Here is a 23,205-nt window from a genome sequence, read left to right as displayed (position 1 = left end):
ATGAGGAAGAAATGAGAAGCCAGTGAAGCCAGAGAAGCCAAAATGTCACTCACCGCCAGCCAGGACGTCCAAGAATCTGCATCCGAAGTCGAACATCTAGTAGGTACAGTAGTCGCTGCCAACAGGCACATTAGCAGCCTCCCGCTGTGCGAATGGCGAGAGACCAGCGACGGGATCTTCATGCCCAAGTCCAGGCGACTCGTCCGGATGTCGAGGCCTCTGAAATCCGAACCTGGACAGGTATCAAGGTAGGTTCCATTCTGGCATGCCCCCTGGTCCATGATCATGCTGGATATGCACATGTACGGGTAGCTCTAGCTTTTAGCTTGTATACCAACACAATGGTTATAGGGAAAGGGGAAGCACTTGTCTTAACCGTATTGGAGGGGCGCCGTTCAGCGGCGGCGGGAGGTAGGGCAGCTAATCATTGCACCTATGCGGTGTCCCCATAGAGAATAAAGGGGAAACTCCGCGCCCCAGAAACCCATTTAGCCGGTGGCCTTCTGATCTAGGCAAGCCTGGAGATACCTACCTGGGAGAACTAACCAGCTATTCCCAGGAACCAAAGAATGCCTACGACCTAGGCACTAGGTACCTACCCAGTTGAGTACGAGGTACTTGGGGCGAAAACTTAGGCATCCGCCTACCTAGCAAAGTCGCTGGGCATCATGCAAGCCACGGTAATAGCCTACCTACCTAGGTAGTAACCGGCAGCAACACTGACTGCAGGCGTGCTTCCCCGAACACCCCAAGCGCCGCCGCCTAGCCCAGGCTTGCGCAAAGGGAGCCTTCCCGCTCAGCCAATTGAGGCTCTGCCATGGTCCGCTCCACTTCCAGCCTTGCAACCACTCGCTCCCGCCCCTCATGGCACCAGTTCTTACAATTTCCTCAATGCCTCTTGGTTGCCCTCGCTTTGGTCTTGTTTGCATCTGCATCTCCTCTGCCGTCGCTTTCTCATCCTGCATATCCAGCCTGCAGCTACCTTGCAGGACTACAGCTTTTCGCGCTCGTTATCCGCTCCAATGATGGCTGGACTCGACAGCCAGGAGCCTGGCCCATCCTTTGTCGTCAGCAGCCCCCTCGTCATCGATATTCGGGACATCCACGGATATCGTTGAGTCGACAGAAGAGCATGTCGAATCCTGTTTCCTCCGAGTCGCAAAATCTTCTTCCCCCTCCACCAGCGCCTCCATTACCGCCAGGTCGCCTGGGCCAATTGCAGAGAATCATTGCTCCCTGGGGCAAACATATTGGTTCCAAGTCGCATGGGGGCCCAGCGCAGGGCGACCGTGACGGCGGTCTGCGTCGAATCACTGGCATACACACGTACAGGCATGAGTGGCTGCTCTCTTGATGTTGTTGTCGTTGGCGACGCATTGACTGACTACAATCAGCAGCTCGCATTCCTCCCAGACGGCCACCCATCGAACAGGCATCCCCATTGCCGCCCTCGATATCAACAGACAAAAGACTCATGCTGTCTTGGCCGGGAAAGAGATCCTGAAAACAGTGCGTGTCCACGATGGCAAGGTCACAGAAGACCTGAATATTCGGGCGTCCATCAGCTCGTACGCTTCCGCCCACTCCTCTTCGCAGTTGGATAGCGCCGAGAAGCGGAGGGAATACCTTCCGGCAAGAGACGTCAAATGGTCGATAGGTCACTGGGACCACATTATTGCGACGGCAGCTACGAATGGTCGCATTGCCTTGTACGACTTGAATGCCCCAAGCCCAAAAACCGAGTTGGCATGGCTCCACGAACATACGGGACAGATCAACAAGTTGGACTTTGATCCTCATGCCGGCTATCTGTTGCTATCAGCCAGCCAAGACAAGTCGGTCCGACTATGGGACTTGCGACAACCTCAGCGTGACAGGTCTCGCATCAGGTTCGAGGTGCGTAGTGCAGTCCGAGATGTCCGTTGGTCCCCAGTCGAGCCGTTGGATTTCGCCATCTGCGCGGACGGAGGAGTCGTTCAGAAATGGGATGCTCGCGTGCCGAGTTTGCCCAAGCTGAGTATTAACGCACATGAGAAAGCCTGTTACTCTCTAGACTACCACCCTGACGGGCGTCATGTTATATCAGGTGGGTTCGATAAGTACATTAGAGTTTGGGATTTCCAGAGCGACAGAAAACGCCAGAAGCCCGTCTTTCAGCTCAAAGCGCCTCACGCCATTAGGAACATCAGGTGGAGGCCAGCCTGCAATGCCCCGGAATCCGGAGAGTCAACCTTTTGGCAAAGCACTCAGGTTGCCGTTTCATACTATCACGACGATCCTCGCCTACACATCTGGGACCTCCGGCGGCCGCTCTTGCCGTTTCGAGAGCTTGATAGGTACAGCATGCCTCCTAACGACCTCTTGTGGGCGGATAAGGATCTACTGTGGACGGTGGGTGATGAGGGCATTTTCACTCAGTGGGATATCAAGCATATGGTACCCTTCTATAACCAAATTGCTCCATGTGCCTCGACATTCCTCCCGGATGGGGAATACTACACATTTTCCGAGGAACGAGACGTCCAGCGAGTGTCCTTTCTGGAAAACGCGGCAGTAGGCTTCTTGAATGTGCCACCAGACAAATTAAGCAGCGGTGACGATGGCGCGGCTAGCCGAAGTCTGACAGATGATGAAGGAGGACTCGAATCGACAGTAGGGACAAGTTTTCGCCGACGCGAAGGTGTAAATGTCCCGTCGAGGCCTTCTAAATCTCACACCAACAGTCCATCGTCAACGGAGGATACACCGCCGGTCCTCCCTCTAGATGCGTCCGTCCTTAACCGCCAAGATTTGTTTAATAACAAACAGGTGGGTGCGACTGGTTATATTCCCGGCGTGGCAGCCGAGCCAGACGTGGTCGAATACTTGGCTTCACACTATGCAATTCCTGCGACTGCCGATGACAATAAGTTGTCTCCAGACACAATACTCAATCGTTTGCAAAAAGCCTTCCTCCAGAACGCGGCTGCGTGTGATGCGGTGTCCATGCATCGTATGGCTCAGTCTTGGCGGATTCTAGGAGCAGTGATTGTTCCAGAACTCAAGGATTGGGCGGACGCGAATCGTGCCAGCCGTCGAGCCGACGCTGCGAGGAGACGCGAGACGTTGGAGAGCTTTCGAGCAGGAGGGCACCGCCCTGGTCTTTCTCCGCTGGCTGGACTTCCAAATCGAGGCTTCAATCCGAAGCCAGATAGCAAAGGTCAGAAACTCATGAGCAGCCTGTTCAAAGGTGTCGCTGCAGGAGACCGCCCGCAACAAGTCTCTGAGATGGATAGCACGTCGAACATGACGACGCCGTTAGCCAAACCACTACCGAATTCACCTCCGCCGAGCTTAAAGAGACGACCTCTAGCAACAACCGAAGAAGGGCTGGACAATATTGCACCTCTACCTCCCTCAGTCCTGAGCTCACACTCGACTGCAGCGGCAGCTGCGCGAGCCTTGATCGGTTCTCCTAGCCAAGCCACGAGTTCAGATACTTCTTCTCCTGAGCTGCACAAGCCTGCTGAAGCATCCAAGAATCTGTCAACACAGACTGTCTCGCCAGTCTCACCGGTGAAGTGGCCACGAACCGAGCTCGTATCCGAACAGAAGCAGATGCAGGGCCAAAATCGGAGCCAGGAAGATCGCAGAGCAGCATTGCGCGATTATCGCATCCAAGCTCGACCTATATTCTCCTTGGCTGAGTCGACCAAAAATGTAGCCTCGCAAAGCAGGCACGATTCGGATGAGAGTTTCCCAATGTTTTCGGTGTCGACAGACAGTTCGCATCGGTCCAGGTCAATTGGACAGTCGTTTGACTCGCCTCGTCCAGGCGTTGCGACGTCTGAGACACACACGGTGAAGGAACCCGTTTCTAGCCTGGATGATGACTACGAAACGTCATATTCAGACGATCATGACGGCAGGAGGCTCAGTCCCAGCCGAGGAAGGACCATCATGTCGGACGAGCACGAAATTGATATGTCTGCTATCCAAACACCGCTGGAAATGAGCTTCGGGCTTGATAGGCAAGGACAGCCCTCCGAGTCATCTCCCAAAGACAAAGGCACGTGGCATCCGATTCGGCAACGTGAATCTGTGCCTGCCTCGCACTTGGACACGGCTGCGTCGTCGTCGCCCGATATTTTTCATTTCGAGGAGGGAGCCTCAATGACTAAGCCACGAATACATACGTCGAATCCTATCCGAGCTGAGGGGACGGATCAAGGCATTGGCGACGACAATCAACGCCAAGGAAATGAATTGCTGAACCGCCTCTCTATGGAAGAGTTAGACCATGAGACATACCTCTACCAGGATTTTCGGCCCATCGATTTGTCAAAATATGAGCCAAAACTGCCATTCGCATGGTCATCGCTTCCGCTCATATGCCAATGCATATCCTTTGACCTAGAGAACGGGATCGGCCAGGCGCAATTTGCGGCGCATCTTCTGATGCATGTTCACCCATACTTTTTCCATGCAAGCTTTCGCAGATTGAGGCGAGGAGAAGACGAGATTGCAGACAGCTTCGCTGATCGATTGATGACACCACAGCTTGGACACCGAATCATCGAGGGGATCTTCGAGAACCACCTTTCATTTTTGAGGCAGATGGGTCTGTTTGAATCCGCAGCACTGCTGAGAAAAATGTGTGTCGAATTTGATTACCCTGGAGTCTATCGGTCACCGTCGGACAGCAAGCAGCCTGGTGGTAGTCTTGGCAACGGAGATCTAGTGAGTCTGTCCATGGTTTGCAACAGCTGCCAAGGACCGATGACGGGAGAAAGGGGCACATGTGAACGGTGTCGGCAAGTTCGATCAGTTTGTCCGATTTGTCAATCGCTCAGAGATATGGTGGAGAAGCATGCAGGCCTGGATCTGGGAGCACCTTCGCAGCATTGGGGCTATAATCCCAACATGTGGATGTTCTGCCAGGCATGTGGACATTCAGGACATGTCCACTGTCTAATGGAGTGGTTCAGTCAGCCTTCCAGCGACGGGAGATGTCCGACGTCAGGCTGTGGTTGCGACTGTGGTCCAGGGCTGACACGAGAACAGCGCATGCAGCAGCAAGTCAAACGAGAGGATGAAGCCAAACTGATTCGGGGCCCGAATCCTGGGAATGGCACGGGCGGCTCAACAACCAAGCGAGATCTGTTGAGGGCGACACCTAGTCCTGCGGTCGATAAGGCACGAGTGGCACTCCGCAACAGTCTGGCTGGGGAGCGGGCCACTCAAAGCGGCGACGAACGGACTTTGCCCGGCAGAAGAGGCAGCAGTCGGGGGCGGTCATCAGCATTCAGCAATTCAAAGAAGAGCGTTCGACTAGTTACACCAGGTGAAGAGAGTGGACGATCTCAATCACGCACTCCAAATCGTCAGTGACGTTGGTGATGGTCGCTAGAGCAGGGAGGTTCTCACGAAAAGAGACTTTGAGAGAGGCAAGGCGCGTGATGCGTCGAGCGTCTTTGCCTCTCGCGCCACCAACTTTCTTGCTTGGCTCTGATCTATTCCCAAGCTGTCAGCTCAGCATCAAGCTGAAGCTGGCTGGTTGTTTTTTATTTTCTGTACCTAGAGGCAGCAGCAGCGGACCGCGGCCAACTCCTCCTCGCAGGGCAATGTATGTAAAGTCGGCCTAGAGGCACATGGAACGGCACAGTTCTCGTCAGCGGAGCCGTCACCAGACTGAATTGGGAAGGTATCGGTGGACGGAAGATGCGGAAGGTCTTCAGCTGTAGGTAGAGGAGGAACCACGAGCTGGCCTGCATTAGCTTGAAAAGTGAGCTCCGTATACTTTTGGGGGCAGCCTTTTTTTTTCTCCTCGACTAGGTATTCGGCTTATGCTGTACATACCAGTAAAAGACCCGTAGCCACGATGGGGCAATGAGCGGCGATACAATGACGCAGGAGACAGTTCAGTTGTTGACAGCATCGAACTCCATGATCGACTGACAGAGCCAAGAGAAAGGTGTAAGCGACAGCCGTTCTTGGTTAATTAGTCCAAGAGCTGGATTTGTTGAGACAGCGGAGTTGGACTAGCTACGGAGGTCGAGCCCTGGGTCGGATGTGAGGATGATGTCGGTGGTGTTGCTCAATCGTCGTAGTGGAGGGAGTTCGTGATGGTTAGTGACAAAGGTTGAAGGTGTGACAGCATGCGGGATTGTGTGGAGAGTCGGGCTTTTTTCCTTTTTGTCAAAGTCCGCTGCCTGCGGTGTGAGGCTCGTCCGTGTGACAACTCTGCAGCTTGTCAAACTCGGCAAGTCCTGCTCATCTGCAAAACCCTTACTCGATCTTGTGCTTCCGGCTGTGTAGATCTTTGTCCTACGGGTGCCTGACAATCTTCTGTGTGTGTTTGGAGTACGTGTCCCATTCCCTCCACCTTTCTAGGCGAGATTACAATCGACATCATCTACTCCATACTCCAGGCTTTGCAACGGTAGGGATGGACAAAGATCACTCTGGATGATGTATCAGGGCTCGCCGGTACCTGACCAGAGTGGGCAACGTACCTTGGAGCTCGCAAGACAGCTTTCGACTCCGCTGCGCAGACCCTCCAACGCCAAACAAGCCAGCCATCCTTCAAGTCCGCCAACCACATCGACGCAGAGACTTATCCAACCCCTCCACATCCGCCCACAGCTCTCTATTTCACACGATACACCCAATCACTGTACACGCCTTAGAGGCCTCTGCATTCAGCGGAGCTGCTATCGGGGCTGACGTGCGTCCTGACACGAGGACCGGCCTCCCCATGATTCGCTCAGCTACAGGTACAACCAAGCTTTTTACAGCACATGAAGCCAAGGTGCAAGAGTCGGTCGAAGAGTGGCCCGGTGGGCACCGTGGGCACCGTGGGCACCGTGGGCGTTGTTGCCAGGGTCGAATATGGGTCACGGCGAGCAGAAAAAGAGGCGGGGTTGGCCAATGACACGACCAACACCAAGAACCTTGTATCCGAGGATAGTAACAAGTTGCTGAGCCGCGGGCTGGGCTAGCTGGGCTGGGGCTCGAACAGGCTTAGAGATCTCCTCTGGAAGTCTCTGCGCCTCCGCCATCAGCAGCCCTCTCGCCTAAATCTGCTTGCCCTCATCGGAAAAATCCTTCAGGTGCTTTGGCATCTTCTCCTCATCTGGTATAACGCTCGCTCAAGCTGACAGTTTGCGATACCCAATTGGACGCTCACATCAGACCGATGCCACCGTCTGTTCCTGCATCTGGCCTAAGGCGGTTCCCGAAGGTCGCCGGAGACTCGTTGTTGAAGCCCACCCGGGCGCAGGATGACTGACCAGGATCAAGCCAGGGCAAGGGCCTGGACAAACCTAAACTTGCCCTGGACGAAGCAACCGTTCCAAGCTGCCAACGAGGGACGAAGGAATCCAGCCAGTCAAGTGGGCGGAGCGACAACGCTTAGCGCACCTGCCACTGCTATTCCTATCCCAATGCCAATGCCACATGATGGAAGCCCCAAAAAAATCGAGGGCAGGCAAGGCAGCCAGCCTACTGAACGGAGTGCAGCTTCCCTGCTGCGCTGTTGCATTAAAAGGAACTGGTCTCCCGCTCTGAGAGGTGAAATCTTTCTCCCTCAGATCATCAGTTCAGCTCTCCTCCAGAAGAATCACTCTCATTTTTACCAACCAAACACAGGCCACTCGTTGTCCTAAAAGCTATATAATACTATCACTCAAGTCACACCAACACCCACATTAATCCAACAACAACCTACACCAGTCTTTCTTTTCCCAACACATCAATCCAACCACCATGCGTTTCTCCAGCATCATCGCTCCAGTCAGCTTGGCCGCTGTGGCCTCTGCCGCCCCTGCCCTCAGTGCCCGTGGCGATGGAGGCTCATGCATTCCCTACAACATCGCCATCGACATTGAAACCCAATGGATCTCCACCCTGACCAACTTTGATGTCAACGTGGCAACGAACCTGCTCGCCCCTGAGCTTGTCGACACCTCCGACTCGATCAACTACATCGCCGGCATCCCTCTGGGCGGCCCTACCTTCCCCAGCGCCCAGGCATACATTGCCGGCCAAGGTGCTCAGCCACCCATCGGCTTCACTATCCTTGGCACCGATGTTGTGACTTGCGATGGTTATATTGTTCTCCGATGGGTGGGCGCCGTTGGACAACAGATCTATCCCTCTCAAGGTATCACGATCTTGAAGGCTGTGCAAAAGGGTTCCGATGCTACCGTCGGTCCCACCGGCTGGCAACTCGCCGAGATTCACACCGAGTTCAACTCCGCTGCCTGGGTTGCCGACATTGGCGGCACTTGCCCTCCTCCCTCTGGCACTGCTCGCCTGTTGAGAAACTAAGTGGTTCTTGGTGGAAGGGGGAGAGGTGCCGAGACGGGAGATAGAAGTGAACGACAGGAATGAGGAATGCATCCAATGCCCGAAAAGCATCATGTCGCATTAGCAGCCCTTGGTTATTGTTTGAACTGGAGAAAATAGGTAATGGAAATCAACAGCCCGCTACCCAGGGCCTTTTGTCTTTTATCCGTACATACACTGTTGCCAGCATTTAGCGTGTCGTTTTTTCACAATAGAACATGGGTATGGAGATCCCCACAAGGAATACTAATGAATTGATCACCTATGAACTGATCAGTGTTGCCACAAGCGATTCGTACTCTTGACCGCATGAATCTAATGGGGTGTTCATGGCCATGTATACAGGCATGAGGGTGTGTGTGTCGCTCTAAGTAACCGCTACAAAATGCATCCTTCCAGGACGAGAAAATAAACTTATCTCCCCCATCAGAAGCTGCCCAGATCCCCCGCAATCTCTCTGGCTGCCTGACCTCTATCAGTCTGGAGAACGGAGAATGCATGATGGGAGATTGATGATGATGATATGATATGATTATGATTGATTGATTGATTGATTGATTGAATTGATCGATCGATCAATTGTCGAGCATGCTCAGGTTCAGGCCGTCCATCATCTTTCGCATCGCTTCCGAAGAGGAGAGAAAAACGTCACCCGACCGCGCAATCTACCCTGCTCTTGTCTCCCTGCCTTGTTCTTTTCCTTGCTTTTCTTTCGACCATTGGCCTCCCCAGACAGCTCCCTAGCGACGCTATGGATACCTCCGCGTTCGTCCCGGGGGTGGTGAGGTCCAGGTAACATGTCTGTGGCTTGGGTGGGTGGGTGGGTGGCTGTTCGAGAGCTGGGCTCGGGCAGGGCTGGGCCTGAGAAACGTCCTCCTCCCTTTCCATCTCCGTCTCCACCTCAACCACCACCACTGGTGTCTCCATTTTCCCCTCGACACGCCACGAGCCATGAACCATGGGCCACGAGGCGAGATACAACGTGCGAAAGGGCGGGGAGCAGGGATTAGAAAAAGGCAGGCAGGTAGGCAGGTGGGCAGGAGGTTGGTGAACCGCGGGATAGAGTTCACAGGTACCTCGTACACAAACAGCTACGATGGCCATCCGTGCAAGACGCAGGCACAGAGCCCAACGCAAGACCAAGGAACAAACAACCTCCCTTTTCGCCTGTCGAGAACACGGAATAATGACCTTGACGACTCATCCACGGCAGACTCAAAAGATACAAGCATCAACGCCTGGCTGCGGCATTTCGGTTCATCGATTCTGGTATATCAATCTAGCTCGCACTCTCTCGATTGCATCCAACGCCCGCCGTGACCAGAACAAACTCATCGCTCGTCAGAATCCCTCTTGTCAAACGCCTTCGCATGTGCCTCTGCATGGTAGAATATGCTGGCTTGTCCTTCACAGTGCTTTCCCAGCCAACGCCAGATGCTAGTGAAAATAAAAATTCCTTCTTCCTCTAGGCTCACATCACTAGTGCTTCATACCACACCCGCAATCGGCGATGCCCTCGGCTTCGCGTTTCCTATACTTAAAATCCCCGTGGTATGCATCTAGTGCTACCAAGCTCCCGTCCTGGCTGACCGGCAGACCGGGAGGACCCATCCACTCTCCCCAGTCCTCCTCCACATCTGCACCCAGAGACGAAGTCTTGACCTTCTTGCTCTTCAACTCTGCTGTAATGACTCCAAGATCTAGGTCCAGATACTCGGCGATAAACTCACCCACTTCGATATTCTCATGATTGCCCACCAACCCCGGTGCGTGACTCGGATGTGAGGCGTAGATGTTCACGTCCGCCGCCGAATGGCCATGTGTAGACCATCCAATCTGTGCGCGGCGAGATATTATGTCGGAGAAGTGGTATAAAGGAGGCCAAATCGGGGTGGCGTCAATGATAGCGTCGATCTCTTCCTGACTGAGGTCTGATATGCCCAGGTCAGCGGTGACGAGATCGCGGAGTTTGGACCCTTTGTCCGTGCGTGAAGCATCGGCACTGGAGGAGAGGTACTCGTTCCACTTGCGCGCGAGGTATTCAGTTGAGTGGGTCGCATTGGCAAGAACTTCAGGGAACCACAGGTACGCCGGATACGTGTCGTGTAATTGGCGGGCTGCGGCGAGACCACCAGTCTCATGGTCGGATGTGGATACAAGGATGCCCTCCGTCTCGTCGTCTTCGAGGAAATCTAGTACGGCGCCGAAGGATTCGTCGTGCGCCATAACCTCGCGCACTTGGGCGCCTGGGTCGTTGAAATGTCCCGCATGGTCGATCCTCGAGCCCTCGATCATGAGGAAAAACCCCTTATCAGAGTCCTTTGTCGCTGCCGACAGGGCTTTGAGTGCGACTCTAGCCATCTCGACTTGACTGGGATAGATGTCGGAGACATGCACTCTGTCGATCTCATATGGGACGTCTTGGTCTGCAATCAAGGCAAGCAACGGCAACTGGACATCCCCGGCGCTCAGAGTCTCAAGGTCTTTCTTGTTGTCAACGTAGGTAAAGCCGAATTTGTCCTTGGCCATGGCCACAATGTCCTTGCCATCGGCTCGGCACGAACCCCCAGTTGTGTTGGGCAGGAAGTGACATCTTCCGCCGCCAATCATCAGATCCACAACGCGCCCGAGAGGATAGTGGCCTATCATTTGTTCTGCGATAAGGTCCTCATATTCTCTTCGATTCGCATGGGCGGCAAAGCAGGCTGGAGTGGCATCTGTGATCCTTGTAGTCACGACCAGGCCGGTCATATAACCCGCTCTTTTGGCAGCTTCCAGGACTGTTCCGCATGCAGTGTGATCTGGTAGGACCGCAATGGCGCCATTGTAACTCTTGAGTCCACATGAGAAGGCAGTGGCGCCGGCAGCCGAGTCGGTGACCAGACTGCTGGTGCTCCGAGTCCTCGAGGAGCCAACGTGATGTCTGTCAAGAACCAGGACATCGTCGATAGGCAGCCCGGTTGTATATTGTCTGAAGCTCCGTGTCATTGACAGCGAAGTTGGACCCATGCCGTCCGAGACCATAAAAATCATATTCCTCTTGCCAGATGGTCTTCCATCCGGGCCCCATCCTCCCGTCCTAGGCCGCGCCCGTGCGACTGTGGATTCATGCTGATATACAACACCTAGAATGATAACGGTGACAGTTGCAAGCAGAGCCCAGACGAAGAGACCGATTTCCCTCCATTTTCGATTTCGTTTAGCATGGGACCGATCGGTTGGTTGACCCGTGAGGAGGGCGTCTTCCTCTTCGATACCGTGAGTAGACGAGTTCGGCGAGGCGGGCCGGGCGAGTAGAGGCTCCTCTCGCGTCATGGCGACGGAACGCTGTCGGTCTTATATGCAGATTCAATACTGCGAAGTCAAGACTCAAGCAGCCATGGAATACTTAAATGCGATGAGTTGTCCCTCTGCGCGGATGACAATGACTGCATCGAGTCAAGTGCAAGCATCACAAGGACGATTTTGCAGGCGCGAGGGATGAAACCGATTGCGGCTTAGTGAGATATCACGTGCGCGATAACCCAGGCCATGTGGGCTGCGCTCTTCTTCCCTTTTGCCAAATTCACATTCGAAGTGAGAGTCACAATCATATCTTCGGAACCGATCAAGGACATCGCATTTGGCACATGCTGTACGGCATAGGGCTCTACCAAGAGTATTGCCTCTCAGTGTTTTGGTAGCTACAACTGTCCCGCCAGTCTTATTCCTATGGGGCGATGGGCGAGGATGATGGCCGCCCTCGACAAGCAGGGCGACTCGTCCAACACCATGCAGCTTGTGTTGGCAACATGGCACATTCCAAATGCCATGGAACGCCTCCCACTAGTGGCTCGCTGATTAAGTTCGAGAAGTTACAAGAGACTCACATCTTGAAGCGGGGAAGGATTTTGCGACGAGGCGTGGTCGATGCCTCTGACATGATTTACCCGCACACGCATCCAAATTCCTCATAGGGGTCTAGACCATCTAACCGCCAGACCTCAGCCTGATGGGCAGATAGCATGGCTGAAACGAAGGTGGAGGTGGCCAGCTCGAAATACGAGCGCAATGACGCTCTCGGAGGCCGTTATTCGATCATGGTAAAAGCACACACCCATTCAGAAACAGCCACAATGTGACATGGATGAAGGGGTCAACTATTCTGCGGCTTTCAATGGAAGGATCAATAACAAAGCCGGAGCAAGCATGTTCAAATCGGGACCAAACAAATAAAAGAGCAATCCTATGTCCGCAAGAGGCGTCGGGATTCTTCCTCACTGACAGCCTGATCCTCCCTTGGCGGGTATTGCGCCATAAAAAGGGATGCCCACGTAATTGAGGGATCGCAGCTAAAGCGGGCGAAGGGCTTCCTTTCAATTTATTGCCATCTCACCCATAACTCTTCCGATTCTTTCTTGCGAGGTCCTTTACATTCTCCCAGACTTCGACCTCGAGGATTTTTCGGTGCTGCGTCTCGAAGAACGTTCAGTTGCCGCGTGTGCGGGACGAAAGTTTATCAGCCTTACCGAGGGCGATAAGGCTGCGCACTTCTTGAAGGCTGAACGGCCACCAGCATTCGTCTCACTCACTATTACTCGTCCTGGGACCGTCCTGAAGGAGATGCATCTTTTTCGAATTTGGCATTACAAGAGATAACCGTATCAGCTCCAGACCTGTGCGCAAAGAAAGCATTTCGGTCCCAGCCTTGAACTCCAAGAGTTCTTCTATATGCCACCAATCTGGGAATATTTAATCATCCGCAACGACCAAGAATAGTCGTTGGCAACCGTTGTCAAAGCACGCCAATCATTCCGCCGTTTTGTTCCCTTCCTCATGACGCCCAGTAACCCGAGCCCAAAGCGTCTACCATCTTCAAATGGGCTGAACCATCTGAGCACCCTTTCATTCGACTGCCAGGACATATCTTTGCCCCAACATGGGTGATGGCAACAACATCGTCGCATATGAATACATGAAATCTCCAGCCACAAACATCAACCCTTAGATCATTTGGGCGTATCTCGCAGCTGCGAAGGCGGCAGCACCAGCAGACACGAAGAGACCGGCCCACACCATCATGCCCCGCTGGGCGCTCTTCTTCATGAAGCCCTCCATGGCCTGAGCATCATTCAGCTTGGGGAACGGGACATCCTTGGGCACGGGAACCCCCAGAATGGCGCACAGGGGCTCCCAGCCATCACGGACGTCATAGAAGAACAGCTTCTCCTTGGGGACGACCTTCTTGAGATGTTCGATGTGTCGATCCCACATGGCCCTGGTCGGTCGCTTGGGCTCGCCGGGGCGGAAGTATAGCTCACCGACACGTCCGTCGTCGAGGGCGTCGTGGTATGTTCGGAACCAGCGCAAGGTCGGTAGAGGGGCCAAAATCCAGGACAAGACGGTCAAGTTACCCTTCTCCACGATCGGGGCTAAGCTGTTCCACCATTTGTCGGGATCACGCACGGTGCAGATGACTTTGGCGTCGGGGTAGATCTCCATGAGCTCTTCGACGAAGGCGTTGGAGGGCAGATCGGTACAGGCAACATATCCATCCAGCATCTCCTTGACACCCTCGTTCAAGGCTTTTCGGTCGGCTTCATTCTTCACGGGGGTATGTTTAATGATTTCGATCCAACGCTTGATGTGAGCCTCGGGGGAGTTCAGCATCTGGGTGCCGCCGTGGTAACAGGGGCCATCGAGGAGGTATGAACAGGCTGCTCCGAATGATGTGGTTCCTGTTCTGGAGAGACCGGCGCCGATGACTTTGAGGGACTTGCCGCTCTCGGGTTGCGATGCTGTCTGACCCATTTCGTATGTCGAGAATGTTCAGGTAGGCAAAGTCGATGCTGTGGGAGGAGAAGGCTGACACGGGACTATGCAACAGAGGGCAGGGTCACTGATATGAGTTTGACAGGTTGAGGCAGTCCAAAACACAACCAAGTGGGCAGACAGGCGAGAGAAGGAGAAAGAGAATGGGTTGATGAAGTCGGTCCACGAGGGGCTGGAGCGAAACTTATCTTTCTTTTTTCGACGCGCGAACCCACGGAGCATGGTGGCCCCCCGTCAATGAGCTATCACAGCCATGTTCAAGGAGGACCAGCACGCTGGACCAGGGCCGCGATGGGAGTTGCAACAACCCTAAGGAGAAACTACGAGATTTCCTGTGTCGCGCAGATCCACTTTTGAACGTGCTCGGCCCCAACCAAGGCGACTATACTGTGTTAGACCGGCTTTGGATCGCTTGACCAGGACCAACTCAGAACATGGGTCGCCAACCACCGCCCGAGAGGGTCCTTCAATTTTGAGACGTCGATGCTGACGCCGGACGGCTGATCTGACGACCACCTCAATGAGGAACTTTGAGGATTTGAGGACAGCGCCCGGACACCGCAAAGGGAACCAACACGAGGGACAAAGTTTAATCAATCTCTAGTGCGACGATCAGATTAGAGATTGCCTGCGGAAACGCGCACCGCGATCAGCTCATCAGCTCAGCCTCGGGATCGCGCTCGTCCCCCTCTATACGTCGTGCTCCTTGTGTATTTCTTTACGAGGCCAAACGTCCCATGGCTCTGCACTGGCCAGCTGTCCCAGCCCCATACGGTGTACCAGGACAAACATATTCCCCCTCCTGTCTGACATGCAAAATCCCCCGAGCGATTTCTAGACGCACGGACGGCGCAGTGATGAAACAGGAACGAATGGCGGTGGCGAACAGCTCAAAGGGAGTGGAGGTCCATCGAGGAACAGGTTGGAGAGGCTAGGCGAATACACTGGTTAGGAACAAATGAGAAGCCAATGATCAGACGCGACCAGGGCATACAACCACCGACATCCGAAAGCAACCGCTGTGGAAAAAAAGGGGGCATCAAAGTTGAGCGATGCGATGCTAATCACAATCAGTCTGGCGATAATCTTCCTAGCGAACCCTTTTTGCCTGGGGGAGAAGCAATAAGAGGCTGGTGGAGTTTGGGCGACGGTTGGCTGCTGCTTGGCGTCCTGCCTAACGGCGCTGCGCGAATTCGACCCTGCAACAGACCAAGAAAACCACCCACAAAGACCAAGTACCCCGTGTCATTCAGTCGACCTGGTGAGCTCTCCCTAGGCCCCCCGGATGACCCCTAACGTTCATTGTCAGTATACGCCCAACTAGCCCCATTCTAGAGCAACTCGACGAACAAGAGACGAGGCGCAGGGAGCGGATGTCGGTCGACAAGAATCGTTAATCTCGACGCGCTGCCGACTCGCGGTCCTTGCACACCTGTACGCCTACAAGCCACAAATCCCCAAGTTACATCACGATCGGCATCCTCCATTCCGGAGCTCGGACTGGCTCCTCCCTACTGATGCCTCTAACTTTCGCTCGTCTTGGCCCGCATATTGGCCGAGACCAAAACCCTTCCTCGACATAGGCTCCTTCGTACTGGGCCAAGGCGAAGCACAAGACATACTGTTGGGGGTCACCTGGCCTGCCCGTTGTACCACGCCTTGACTGGCTCTTTTGCCACGTCGAGATGTCAAGATGCTGATTCAGGAGGATCACACGGCAGACTCTTGGGTCGAAAGAAGCAAAACCCCATTCTGAATCCCCTGCAAGTGGCTGATGGCCTATGATGCAGTCCAGACTCAGCGCATAACTGCTCTGGGTAGTGCTTATCCTGGCGAACTCCAGAACCGAATCAGCGGTCACTGATATGTTACCCAATTCGACCCAGAGTGGACAAGGCGCGTCCAATATTCATGTATCCGAACAGCCACATCCGCCCTTTTTGCTGGGTTTCCACGCGAAAAGTGCCCTGCTTTAGCAAGTCGAGATAGGAATCGGCTCCGGGCGCGACAAACTTGTCCCACCCGACAATATCGGCTCTCCTGGATGGATTATACCGCTAGCCACGTCCAGGAAAACAGGATTTCTCCAGGAAATTGTGACACGCTCCAGAAAGTCAAGACATTCAGCGCGGAGTCTTGGCCAATGCTTGGAAACGGCTGAGGGTGCCATGTGGCTTAGGAGACCTTACTACCTAGCCCTCATCATCAGCTGCGGACGACGAGGTTGCAGAGAGGGCTGAATGCAGCATATCTTGCGAGAGCACCAGATATATGCTGACCATCCCTGTTGACACCAGTCTACGGCGATGGATGCTACGGAATTCCTTGCGGCAGTTCACAAGAAAGTCCGTCTTCTCAAAGTATACGGGTTAGAAATCCGTACAGTTTCGAGACATTACAACATGTACTCCGTACCACGTACCCCGTACGAGTGAGAATATGGAGTCTGATAGGGCATTCAGTCTCATCTTTGGACTGCCGACAACCGATCTTTACCCAGCCACCGATTGCCTTAGATACCGATCTACGATTGGAAAGAGACTAACTCCAGCTGGCACCACCACCACTGCTATCAGCCTCCCTGCATGGCACAGACTAGAGTCATGCATGCTAATCGTGGACAGCGAGGCTCCTTAGATGCAGGAAATTGTCACACCAGTCTTTACGCCTTCGAATCCCATTAATCTTATTGCCGCTGAGACACGTACAGAGCACGATGTCCTGTTTCTCTGCGAGGAAGCTCGGGATTTTTGCAGGCGCCAACTGCGAACAACCTTGTTCTCCCCCTGAAACATGGTGTGGACGAGGCTATCAGCTGCCCGCTTCTCTTGGCATTGCGGCCCGGACAGATCATCGCTGGAATAGATAGGAACCAGCTATCAAGATTTCTTGAAGACTCTGGTAAGTCCACGATCCACCTCCGGCGCCCTACGGACAACCTCCTGGCTAGAAGTGTCCGTAGTGCATGTTTTTGAGTCAACTTGTCGCTGCTTTGATTCCTCTATCTTGCAGGCAGAGTGTTACATTACGACCACTCCATAGCCGGATGTCGGAGATTGCGCCCGAGACCGAACACTATGGGGAAGTGGCACTACATACTGCACTTGGCTGCTGCGTTCGAGGTATGTAATAGTTGTCAAAGCACAGCACGCAGAGTGCCCGAGGAATGCTCTCGTATCTCTGAACTCTCCACAGCCACAGTCCACAGCGTGGTGATTGAGAAAAGCGCCAACAAACGAGACCACGAGGTCTAGACCAACGCTGCTACACGGCTCGACGGGTATGCAGGGGTGTCGACTCTATTCCTGGCTCGTAGAGAAGACCAGAGAAGGCGATCTGCGAGAATGCTGAACACTGAGCTAGAGAGGCTAAGACCATTGGCCGCTGCCAGCACCCTGCGCTGGATGCTGAAACGGGCTTGCAGGTGTGAGTCAAGGCTAACACCAATAATACAAAGCGACCTCCTGCATACCAATGCTCCTTTGGACGCTGCCAATCGCCACCGTCATCTCGCACCCAAAGTACTGCAGGCAAAGCAGTCCGGGACATCCTCGTCCAAAATCGGTCCTCACATAGGAGGAGAGAACACCAAATATCGCGAGATTTGAAGTCGCTGAAAAGGGAACGACTCTGCTGTTCGACCCGATGGCTGGATCTTTCCTCGTATTGAGTGGGCTTTAGTCCAGAAGCCCGTCAAGCGAGGTGGTCTCCTATTATTCTTTCTTGCACTTCTGTCAGGGATTTGGACTACGCTCTTCCCTGTCCTGAAGGATTTCAAAGCATTACTAGTCTATTTGCCACGCTTTATGCGAGCACGACTATTCACGCCCCCTTTTCCCAAGGTCAAGAACGGCCAACGATGGCTGGCGGAAATGTTCCCCCGTCGGTTCGGTCGAAGTGTGTGGGATTTTCTCCTTCTGCATCCCCCTTACGTTTGCTTATAGTACTGGGTGAAGTCGTGTTCGATGCTGGAATATTTCTAAGGATTTTAATCAGTCTCCTGTGTTTGAACATGTCGGTAATGACTAAACTTACCAGCAGAAATGCCCTCGTCGCTCCATCGTCACCTTCCAAACCCTTGAGCAGTTGCAAAAACTTGTCGGTTTCCGCAACCGTGTTGGGATCGGAGTGCATGATCCTGTTCAGGTTCTTCATTGATCTTGCGTCCACATATTTCAGGAACTTCTCGCGGCGGATGTCGGCGTACAGGTCAAGGATGCTCTCGTCCGCCTTCCCTTCGTACAGGCCGATCAGGCAGTCGGCTAGGGCACCAACGTCCAGAACTGCGGTCATACAACCATAACCACCGAACGGGTTACACACATGGGCAGCGTCGGCAGCGAGGATGATTCGTCCCACCCTCATCTTCTCGACGCAGCGATTGTGGATCCGAAACTGGTCGGTCTGCGTGATTTTGTATTCGGCAGGGTCGGGGTGGCCTGGCAGCAACTTTTTAAAGGCGGTGTTCCGCCGTTCCAGGTACGCCTCATCGGAAAGACCGACTGCGCTGTCACCGTAGGTGACACGCCAGAGGCCGCCTTTACCTCGTTTTGCGATCAGGCCCCAGAAGTCCGAGTCGACCATATAATTGCCTCCGTCCCAGCCATGTTTCTCGAAGCCGTCGTACCAAACCTGTCGCTCTGGTCAGTCTCTGGCCTATGTATAATGCAAAAGGAGGAGGCCTTGGAAGAACGGACATTTTGAACCATCAAGCGGAAGTCAAACGTCTGGCCAGGCCATTCTCTGCCAAACAGAGATTTCCTCACTGTGCTGGTGGCTCCGTCACACCCAATAACATAATCGGCGGTGAATCTCTTCTTCTCCTTAACCTCTCCCTCTGCTCCAGCTTCGACATCAACCCAGGCACATTTGTCGTCCTGACCTGTTCCAACGACCTTGTGATTAAACTTGACTTCGACCAGCCCATTGGTCTTCTCCATGCAGTGTCGATACATGATCCGAATGATCTGGTTGAGAGGTAGGATTGTCATGCGGTCGGGATGGTCTTTGACTACGGAGAGGTCAATCCCCGTCAGCCTTTGGTGATCGCTAACTCGACGCCAGGAAATGCTGGGAAAGCTGGTAATGCTTTCATCACGAATGTCGTCGAGGATGCCTGCTCGACGGAATATCCTGGTCGCAGGGACTCCATATTGCGTCGCCCGAAGTCGCTCGTCGAGTCGGTCCCATGATTCCAGCACGAGGGAGGGGATGTTATGCTGCGCGAGCATAAGAGCGAGGAGTAGCCCGGCCGGACCGGCTCCCACGATCACAACCTACATGTTCTCTGGTCAGTTTTGTGTATGTTTGAACAAACATCCTGCGCTCAGGTGGGTAATTGCAGTTGAGCAGGACTGCTGCGAAGCGGTCTTACCTTTTCGAACGGTCTCTTTGTTTCAATTGACCCCATTGTAGGTCTTCCGGTTACCAAGCCCTGCGGTTTCGATGCGCCAGAGACTGACATGTTCCAGCGACCTCCCCTTGACTATATATTTATAACAGAGAAGTGTTTGCTTATGCAACAGACAACGGCTGACCAGGCGTCCGAATGTTGGCAGACAGTGACGCGGAACATTCCGGGCTTACTGCTCTTGCAACTTCGGTTGTCTCTACTGTGAAGCCGGTAGATGTCAACACGAGCCTCGTGAAGAAGAGAAAAAGGTTCAAAGAGAGATCTTGGTTTCGGTAGTTGGAAGTCAGCTGGAAGAAGACATCGGCACGCGTGGATGTTCGTGTCTTTCGGGCTGAATTCCGTCATGGACTCAATAAGAGAGCAAGTGTGAGGGTGTCTGTATCTGGCCCTTGTGGTCAGATGGTTATTCTAACGGGCCGACACGCATTCGATCCGATTGCAAAAGACAGTAGAGGTGGTGATGGCCTCGTCCTTCTCTTGTCTCTTTCGTGATGACTTGCATTGAACCCACTACTGCTTAGGGTATGGATGTGGTGTCTATGGCGATACGAGGTTGACACGTGAGCTGCGGGAGCAGGCGAGGAGGCTTCGAGGGTGCGTTCTCCCCCCGCATTGGGTTTGATGGCGTTGGTTCATTTGAGCCCCTTTGTTTGCGGGTGGTGCCGATCAGGCAACTGGTTGAGGTGGTCCTCTGCAATTCCAAGCACATACCACGGACATTGAAAGGGGCAAACTGGGACAAGACGACATCCCTTGATGCTTGATGTTGGCTTTGATCAACGTACATCGACATAATATCTAATGGTCGCTGTGTTGTGCAGACGATCACACATGTGGCGAGTCACAGCCACAACACCCCGCCAATCACCAGGGGCGCAGCCACCATCTCTTAACCGATCTTAAGTTAACGAGTAACTAGTTCCACCCAAGCCCGCCAGAAGGTGCCTGGAGCCCTGGACACGCCCCGGGCACCCACAGTCTCTCCCTGGTCATGTTTCACGCGCCGCGTCACGCAATGGAACCCCTGGTGCGCTCCGGACCACTCAGGGCGTCCATGGGCCTGGATCTCGGGGCCTAGGGAGCCTCTGGTACTCGCCCAGGGCCACTCACAGGCCACTCAACAGGCACTGAGTGGTGAACCACCTGCGTCAATCCAAGCATAGTAACACCAAAAACATTTGCTTGAGGTAAGTCGCTCTATTTTTTTGTGCCTCGCCTGCGCCAATGCCACATCCTGCTCGCCTGCGCTGCTCCGTATCACTCGCCTCCCTCCCCCTTCGACGCTCTGCATCCTGGTCCTTCTCTTCGCACTCCGACATCATCATCATCCGTTGTAATACCTCTCTTCTTTACACTCTTCTTTATCTAGAGCAACCATCACTCTCGCTAACTTCGTTCGTTGCCTTCTGCACCCACGCATCCCAACAGGTCATCTGGTGGTGGTGCTGCTGCTCGTTGTTGGCCCTTCTTTGTTCGATTCCCACCCCCAATTTCCCACCGCGGATTCCATCTCTCTCGCTCAGCGACATCTGACGAATCTTCTCGACCTCGTTCTTTGTACGACCAGAGCACCCCCCGCCTGTTGTGATACTCTATTTGCGAGGGTCGAATCTCTTTGTACTGCACTCGGGGCATTCTTCGTATATCTGTGCATGGTACCGTCGCCCTTTCATTGACGACTGCATACGCATCCGACCGACCTTAAACCGAGAAAAATAAAACAAAACGCAATGGCGGGCCGAGTCTTGCATTCTCTCGTCTTCGTTGCCGCCGCGTTGGCGCCCGCGATCTCTGCCCAGACGACCTGTGGCGGTGGTGTTCTATGTCCTTCAGATACCCCATGCTGTTCACGTATGTTTGTTAACCCGCCGGACGCCCTGTGGCGAAAGAGATGAAGACACTGACAATCCATGGGACAACAGAATATGGTCAATGTGGTGTTGGCGCCTACTGTCTAGGCGGATGTGATCCCGTCAACTCGTTCAGCCTCGATTCCTGCGTTCCCGCGCCTGTTTGTCAATCTCAAACCTATGATTTTAATAACCTCAACCGTGTCATGGCCAACACCAAGTACCTGGGAGATGCTACTCAGGCCGACTGGGTCTCTTCCGGCAGTCCCTTGGAATACAACAACTCGGTGCTCCTGACCATGGCCGAAGGAACAGTGGGGACACTGCTGGCCAGCACGCGCTCTGTGTGGTATGGCAAGGTCAGCGCTAGATTTGCCACGTCTGCCGGTGCTGGTGTCGTCACTGCCTTCATTCTGCTCGGCAATTCCAAGGACGAAATTGATTTCGAGTTCGTGGGCACGCAATTGACAAGTGCTCAAACAAACTTCTACTCTCAGGGTGTACCAGTCTGTAAGTAAAGGTCTCAAGATTCGGGAACAAAGAAATAGAATGCTAATTGGAATTCTAGATACCAACGGCGGCAATACTACCGGCCTTGAGGACGTTCATGCAAATTTCCATGACTACGAAATCGACTGGCAGCCTGATAGCATTACTTGGTCAATTGATGGCAACGCAGTTCGTACACTGAACCGCGAAGACACCTGGAACGAGACCGCAAATCGATACTACTATCCTCAAACCCCGTGCCAAGTGCAGCTGTCATTGTGGCCCGGTGGTCTCCCGTCGAACGGTGAAGGTACCATTGAATGGGCAGGTGGTCTTGTGCAATGGGATTCACCATACATGACCAACGGATACTACTACGCCCAGTTCGACTCGGTTTCGGTGCAGTGCTATGATCCGCCCTCTGGCGCAAACGTCCAAGGCAGCAAGTCTTACATCTTCACTGACCCGGCCATGACCAACAACACCGTCGAAGTTACCAACGACAATACCGTGCTGAAATCATTCCTTGGTACCGGCACCAACATGTCGGCCGGCAGCAACACCGCCAGCTCAAGCGGCTCGTCCAAAACAAGTGAACCAGCCACTGTTCCCGGTCTTTCGGGTGTTGGCACTGGCACCAACGGCGGCCGTGGCGACAACACCACGGACAACAGTGGAAGCGGAAGCAGTGGTGATTCTGGATCAGGAAGTAACAGTGCCAGCGCCACAGGAGCTGCATCGACGGGATTCGTGCAGGGTGATGGCGGTGACTCTTCCAACGGTGCTGGCCAGATTGGCGGCAAGAGCGAAACGGTCCTCAAGGGAAGTCTGTTTGCTGTTGTCGTTGCTGTTGTCGGGTTGTGCATGGTGTAATCTTGCGAATCTTGAGTGAATATTTGATAATTTAAAACGACGAGGCACGTGAAGCAAGGCGGTCGAGCTCGGGCATGTCTGATTTAGTGTTTGTTCTTTCTGTGCATGGATGGTGCATTGCGATTGTCAAAAGGCATGTCGGTGGGTGCATGGGGCATTGAAGCCATCATTCTGAGTGATTTTCGATTCGGTTGGCTTTCCGCGCATCCCAACAAGGAAGTGTACGTTATGATGGACATAATAGAGGGCATAACCATCCTAGGATATGTGAACATCTACAAACAAGCTCGAGAGCAGAGGGATATGGTAATGACGGTGCATTGATTGGCTGTAGCTGGAGTTGCGCAGAGTCGTGAGTTGCTGTTGGCTATGAAGTCATGGTTCGGATCCGATAGAGTGAACTTGGGGTCAATTTACTGTCATGACTTTTTTCCTTCAGAC

The 23,205-nt window shown here is 53.7% G+C and overlaps 6 protein-coding genes across 6 annotated transcripts; 3 read left to right on the top strand and 3 right to left on the bottom strand.

The window, feature by feature from the left end:
- Nucleotides 1-911: 911 nt before the first annotated feature.
- PV07_01621 (uncharacterized protein) lies at nt 912-5,787 on the top strand. The gene is made up of 2 exons (XM_016388162.1): nt 912-1,332; nt 1,395-5,787. Exons 1-2 carry the CDS (start codon nt 1,133-1,135, stop codon nt 5,368-5,370), a joined length of 4,176 nt encoding a protein of 1,391 aa, XP_016255090.1. The 5' UTR covers nt 912-1,132; the 3' UTR covers nt 5,371-5,787.
- Nucleotides 5,788-7,182: 1,395 nt separating this feature from the next.
- PV07_01620 (uncharacterized protein) lies at nt 7,183-8,741 on the top strand. The gene has a single exon (XM_016388161.1). It carries the CDS (start codon nt 7,747-7,749, stop codon nt 8,308-8,310), a length of 564 nt encoding a protein of 187 aa, XP_016255089.1. The 5' UTR covers nt 7,183-7,746; the 3' UTR covers nt 8,311-8,741.
- Nucleotides 8,742-9,327: 586 nt separating this feature from the next.
- PV07_01619 (uncharacterized protein) lies at nt 9,328-11,759 on the bottom strand. Its single transcript, XM_016388160.1, has one exon. The coding sequence runs from the start codon at nt 11,641-11,643 to the stop codon at nt 9,808-9,810; it is 1,836 nt and encodes a 611-aa protein (XP_016255088.1). The 5' UTR covers nt 11,644-11,759; the 3' UTR covers nt 9,328-9,807.
- A 1,006-nt stretch (nt 11,760-12,765) lies between these two features.
- PV07_01618 (uncharacterized protein) lies at nt 12,766-14,425 on the bottom strand. The gene has a single exon (XM_016388159.1). It carries the CDS (start codon nt 14,116-14,118, stop codon nt 13,312-13,314), a length of 807 nt encoding a protein of 268 aa, XP_016255087.1. The 5' UTR covers nt 14,119-14,425; the 3' UTR covers nt 12,766-13,311.
- A 3,074-nt stretch (nt 14,426-17,499) lies between these two features.
- Nucleotides 17,500-20,327, bottom strand: PV07_01617 (uncharacterized protein). Its single transcript, XM_016388158.1, has 4 exons — nt 19,514-20,327; nt 18,837-19,415; nt 18,175-18,771; nt 17,500-18,118 (listed from the first exon to the last, which is right to left on the bottom strand). The coding sequence occupies exons 1-4, from the start codon at nt 19,601-19,603 to the stop codon at nt 18,068-18,070; spliced, it is 1,317 nt and encodes a 438-aa protein (XP_016255086.1). The 5' UTR covers nt 19,604-20,327; the 3' UTR covers nt 17,500-18,067.
- Nucleotides 20,328-20,778: 451 nt separating this feature from the next.
- PV07_01616 (uncharacterized protein) lies at nt 20,779-23,201 on the top strand. Its single transcript, XM_016388157.1, has 3 exons — nt 20,779-21,403; nt 21,475-21,912; nt 21,971-23,201. The coding sequence occupies exons 1-3, from the start codon at nt 21,283-21,285 to the stop codon at nt 22,762-22,764; spliced, it is 1,353 nt and encodes a 450-aa protein (XP_016255085.1). The 5' UTR covers nt 20,779-21,282; the 3' UTR covers nt 22,765-23,201.
- The last annotated feature ends 4 nt before the right edge of the window (nt 23,202-23,205 follow it).

The sequence above is a fragment of the Cladophialophora immunda genome (genome assembly GCF_000835495.1).
Source record: "Cladophialophora immunda strain CBS 83496 unplaced genomic scaffold supercont1.1, whole genome shotgun sequence".
NCBI lineage: Eukaryota > Fungi > Ascomycota > Eurotiomycetes > Chaetothyriales > Herpotrichiellaceae > Cladophialophora > Cladophialophora immunda.
This window is presented reverse-complemented; position numbering and strand designations above follow the sequence as displayed.

Coding starts and splice junctions, on each gene's coding strand:
- PV07_01617 (XM_016388158.1), bottom strand. CDS start 19,603: ATGTCAGTCTCTGGCGCATCGAAACCGCAGGGCTTGGTAACCGGAAGA. Junction 18,772..18,836: donor TCCGCTTGATGGTTCAAAAT/GTCCGTTCTTCC, acceptor CCAGAGCGACAG/GTTTGGTACGACGGCTTCGA. Junction 18,119..18,174: donor CGACGAGGGCATTTCTGCTG/GTAAGTTTAGTC, acceptor TAAAATCCTTAG/AAATATTCCAGCATCGAACA.
- PV07_01621 (XM_016388162.1), top strand. CDS start 1,133: ATGTCGAATCCTGTTTCCTCCGAGTCGCAAAATCTTCTTCCCCCTCCA. Junction 1,333..1,394: donor ACTGGCATACACACGTACAG/GCATGAGTGGCT, acceptor GACTACAATCAG/CAGCTCGCATTCCTCCCAGA.
- PV07_01619 (XM_016388160.1), bottom strand. CDS start 11,643: ATGACGCGAGAGGAGCCTCTACTCGCCCGGCCCGCCTCGCCGAACTCG.
- PV07_01620 (XM_016388161.1), top strand. CDS start 7,747: ATGCGTTTCTCCAGCATCATCGCTCCAGTCAGCTTGGCCGCTGTGGCC.
- PV07_01618 (XM_016388159.1), bottom strand. CDS start 14,118: ATGGGTCAGACAGCATCGCAACCCGAGAGCGGCAAGTCCCTCAAAGTC.
- PV07_01616 (XM_016388157.1), top strand. CDS start 21,283: ATGGCGGGCCGAGTCTTGCATTCTCTCGTCTTCGTTGCCGCCGCGTTG. Junction 21,404..21,474: donor AGATACCCCATGCTGTTCAC/GTATGTTTGTTA, acceptor ATGGGACAACAG/AATATGGTCAATGTGGTGTT. Junction 21,913..21,970: donor CTCTCAGGGTGTACCAGTCT/GTAAGTAAAGGT, acceptor TTGGAATTCTAG/ATACCAACGGCGGCAATACT.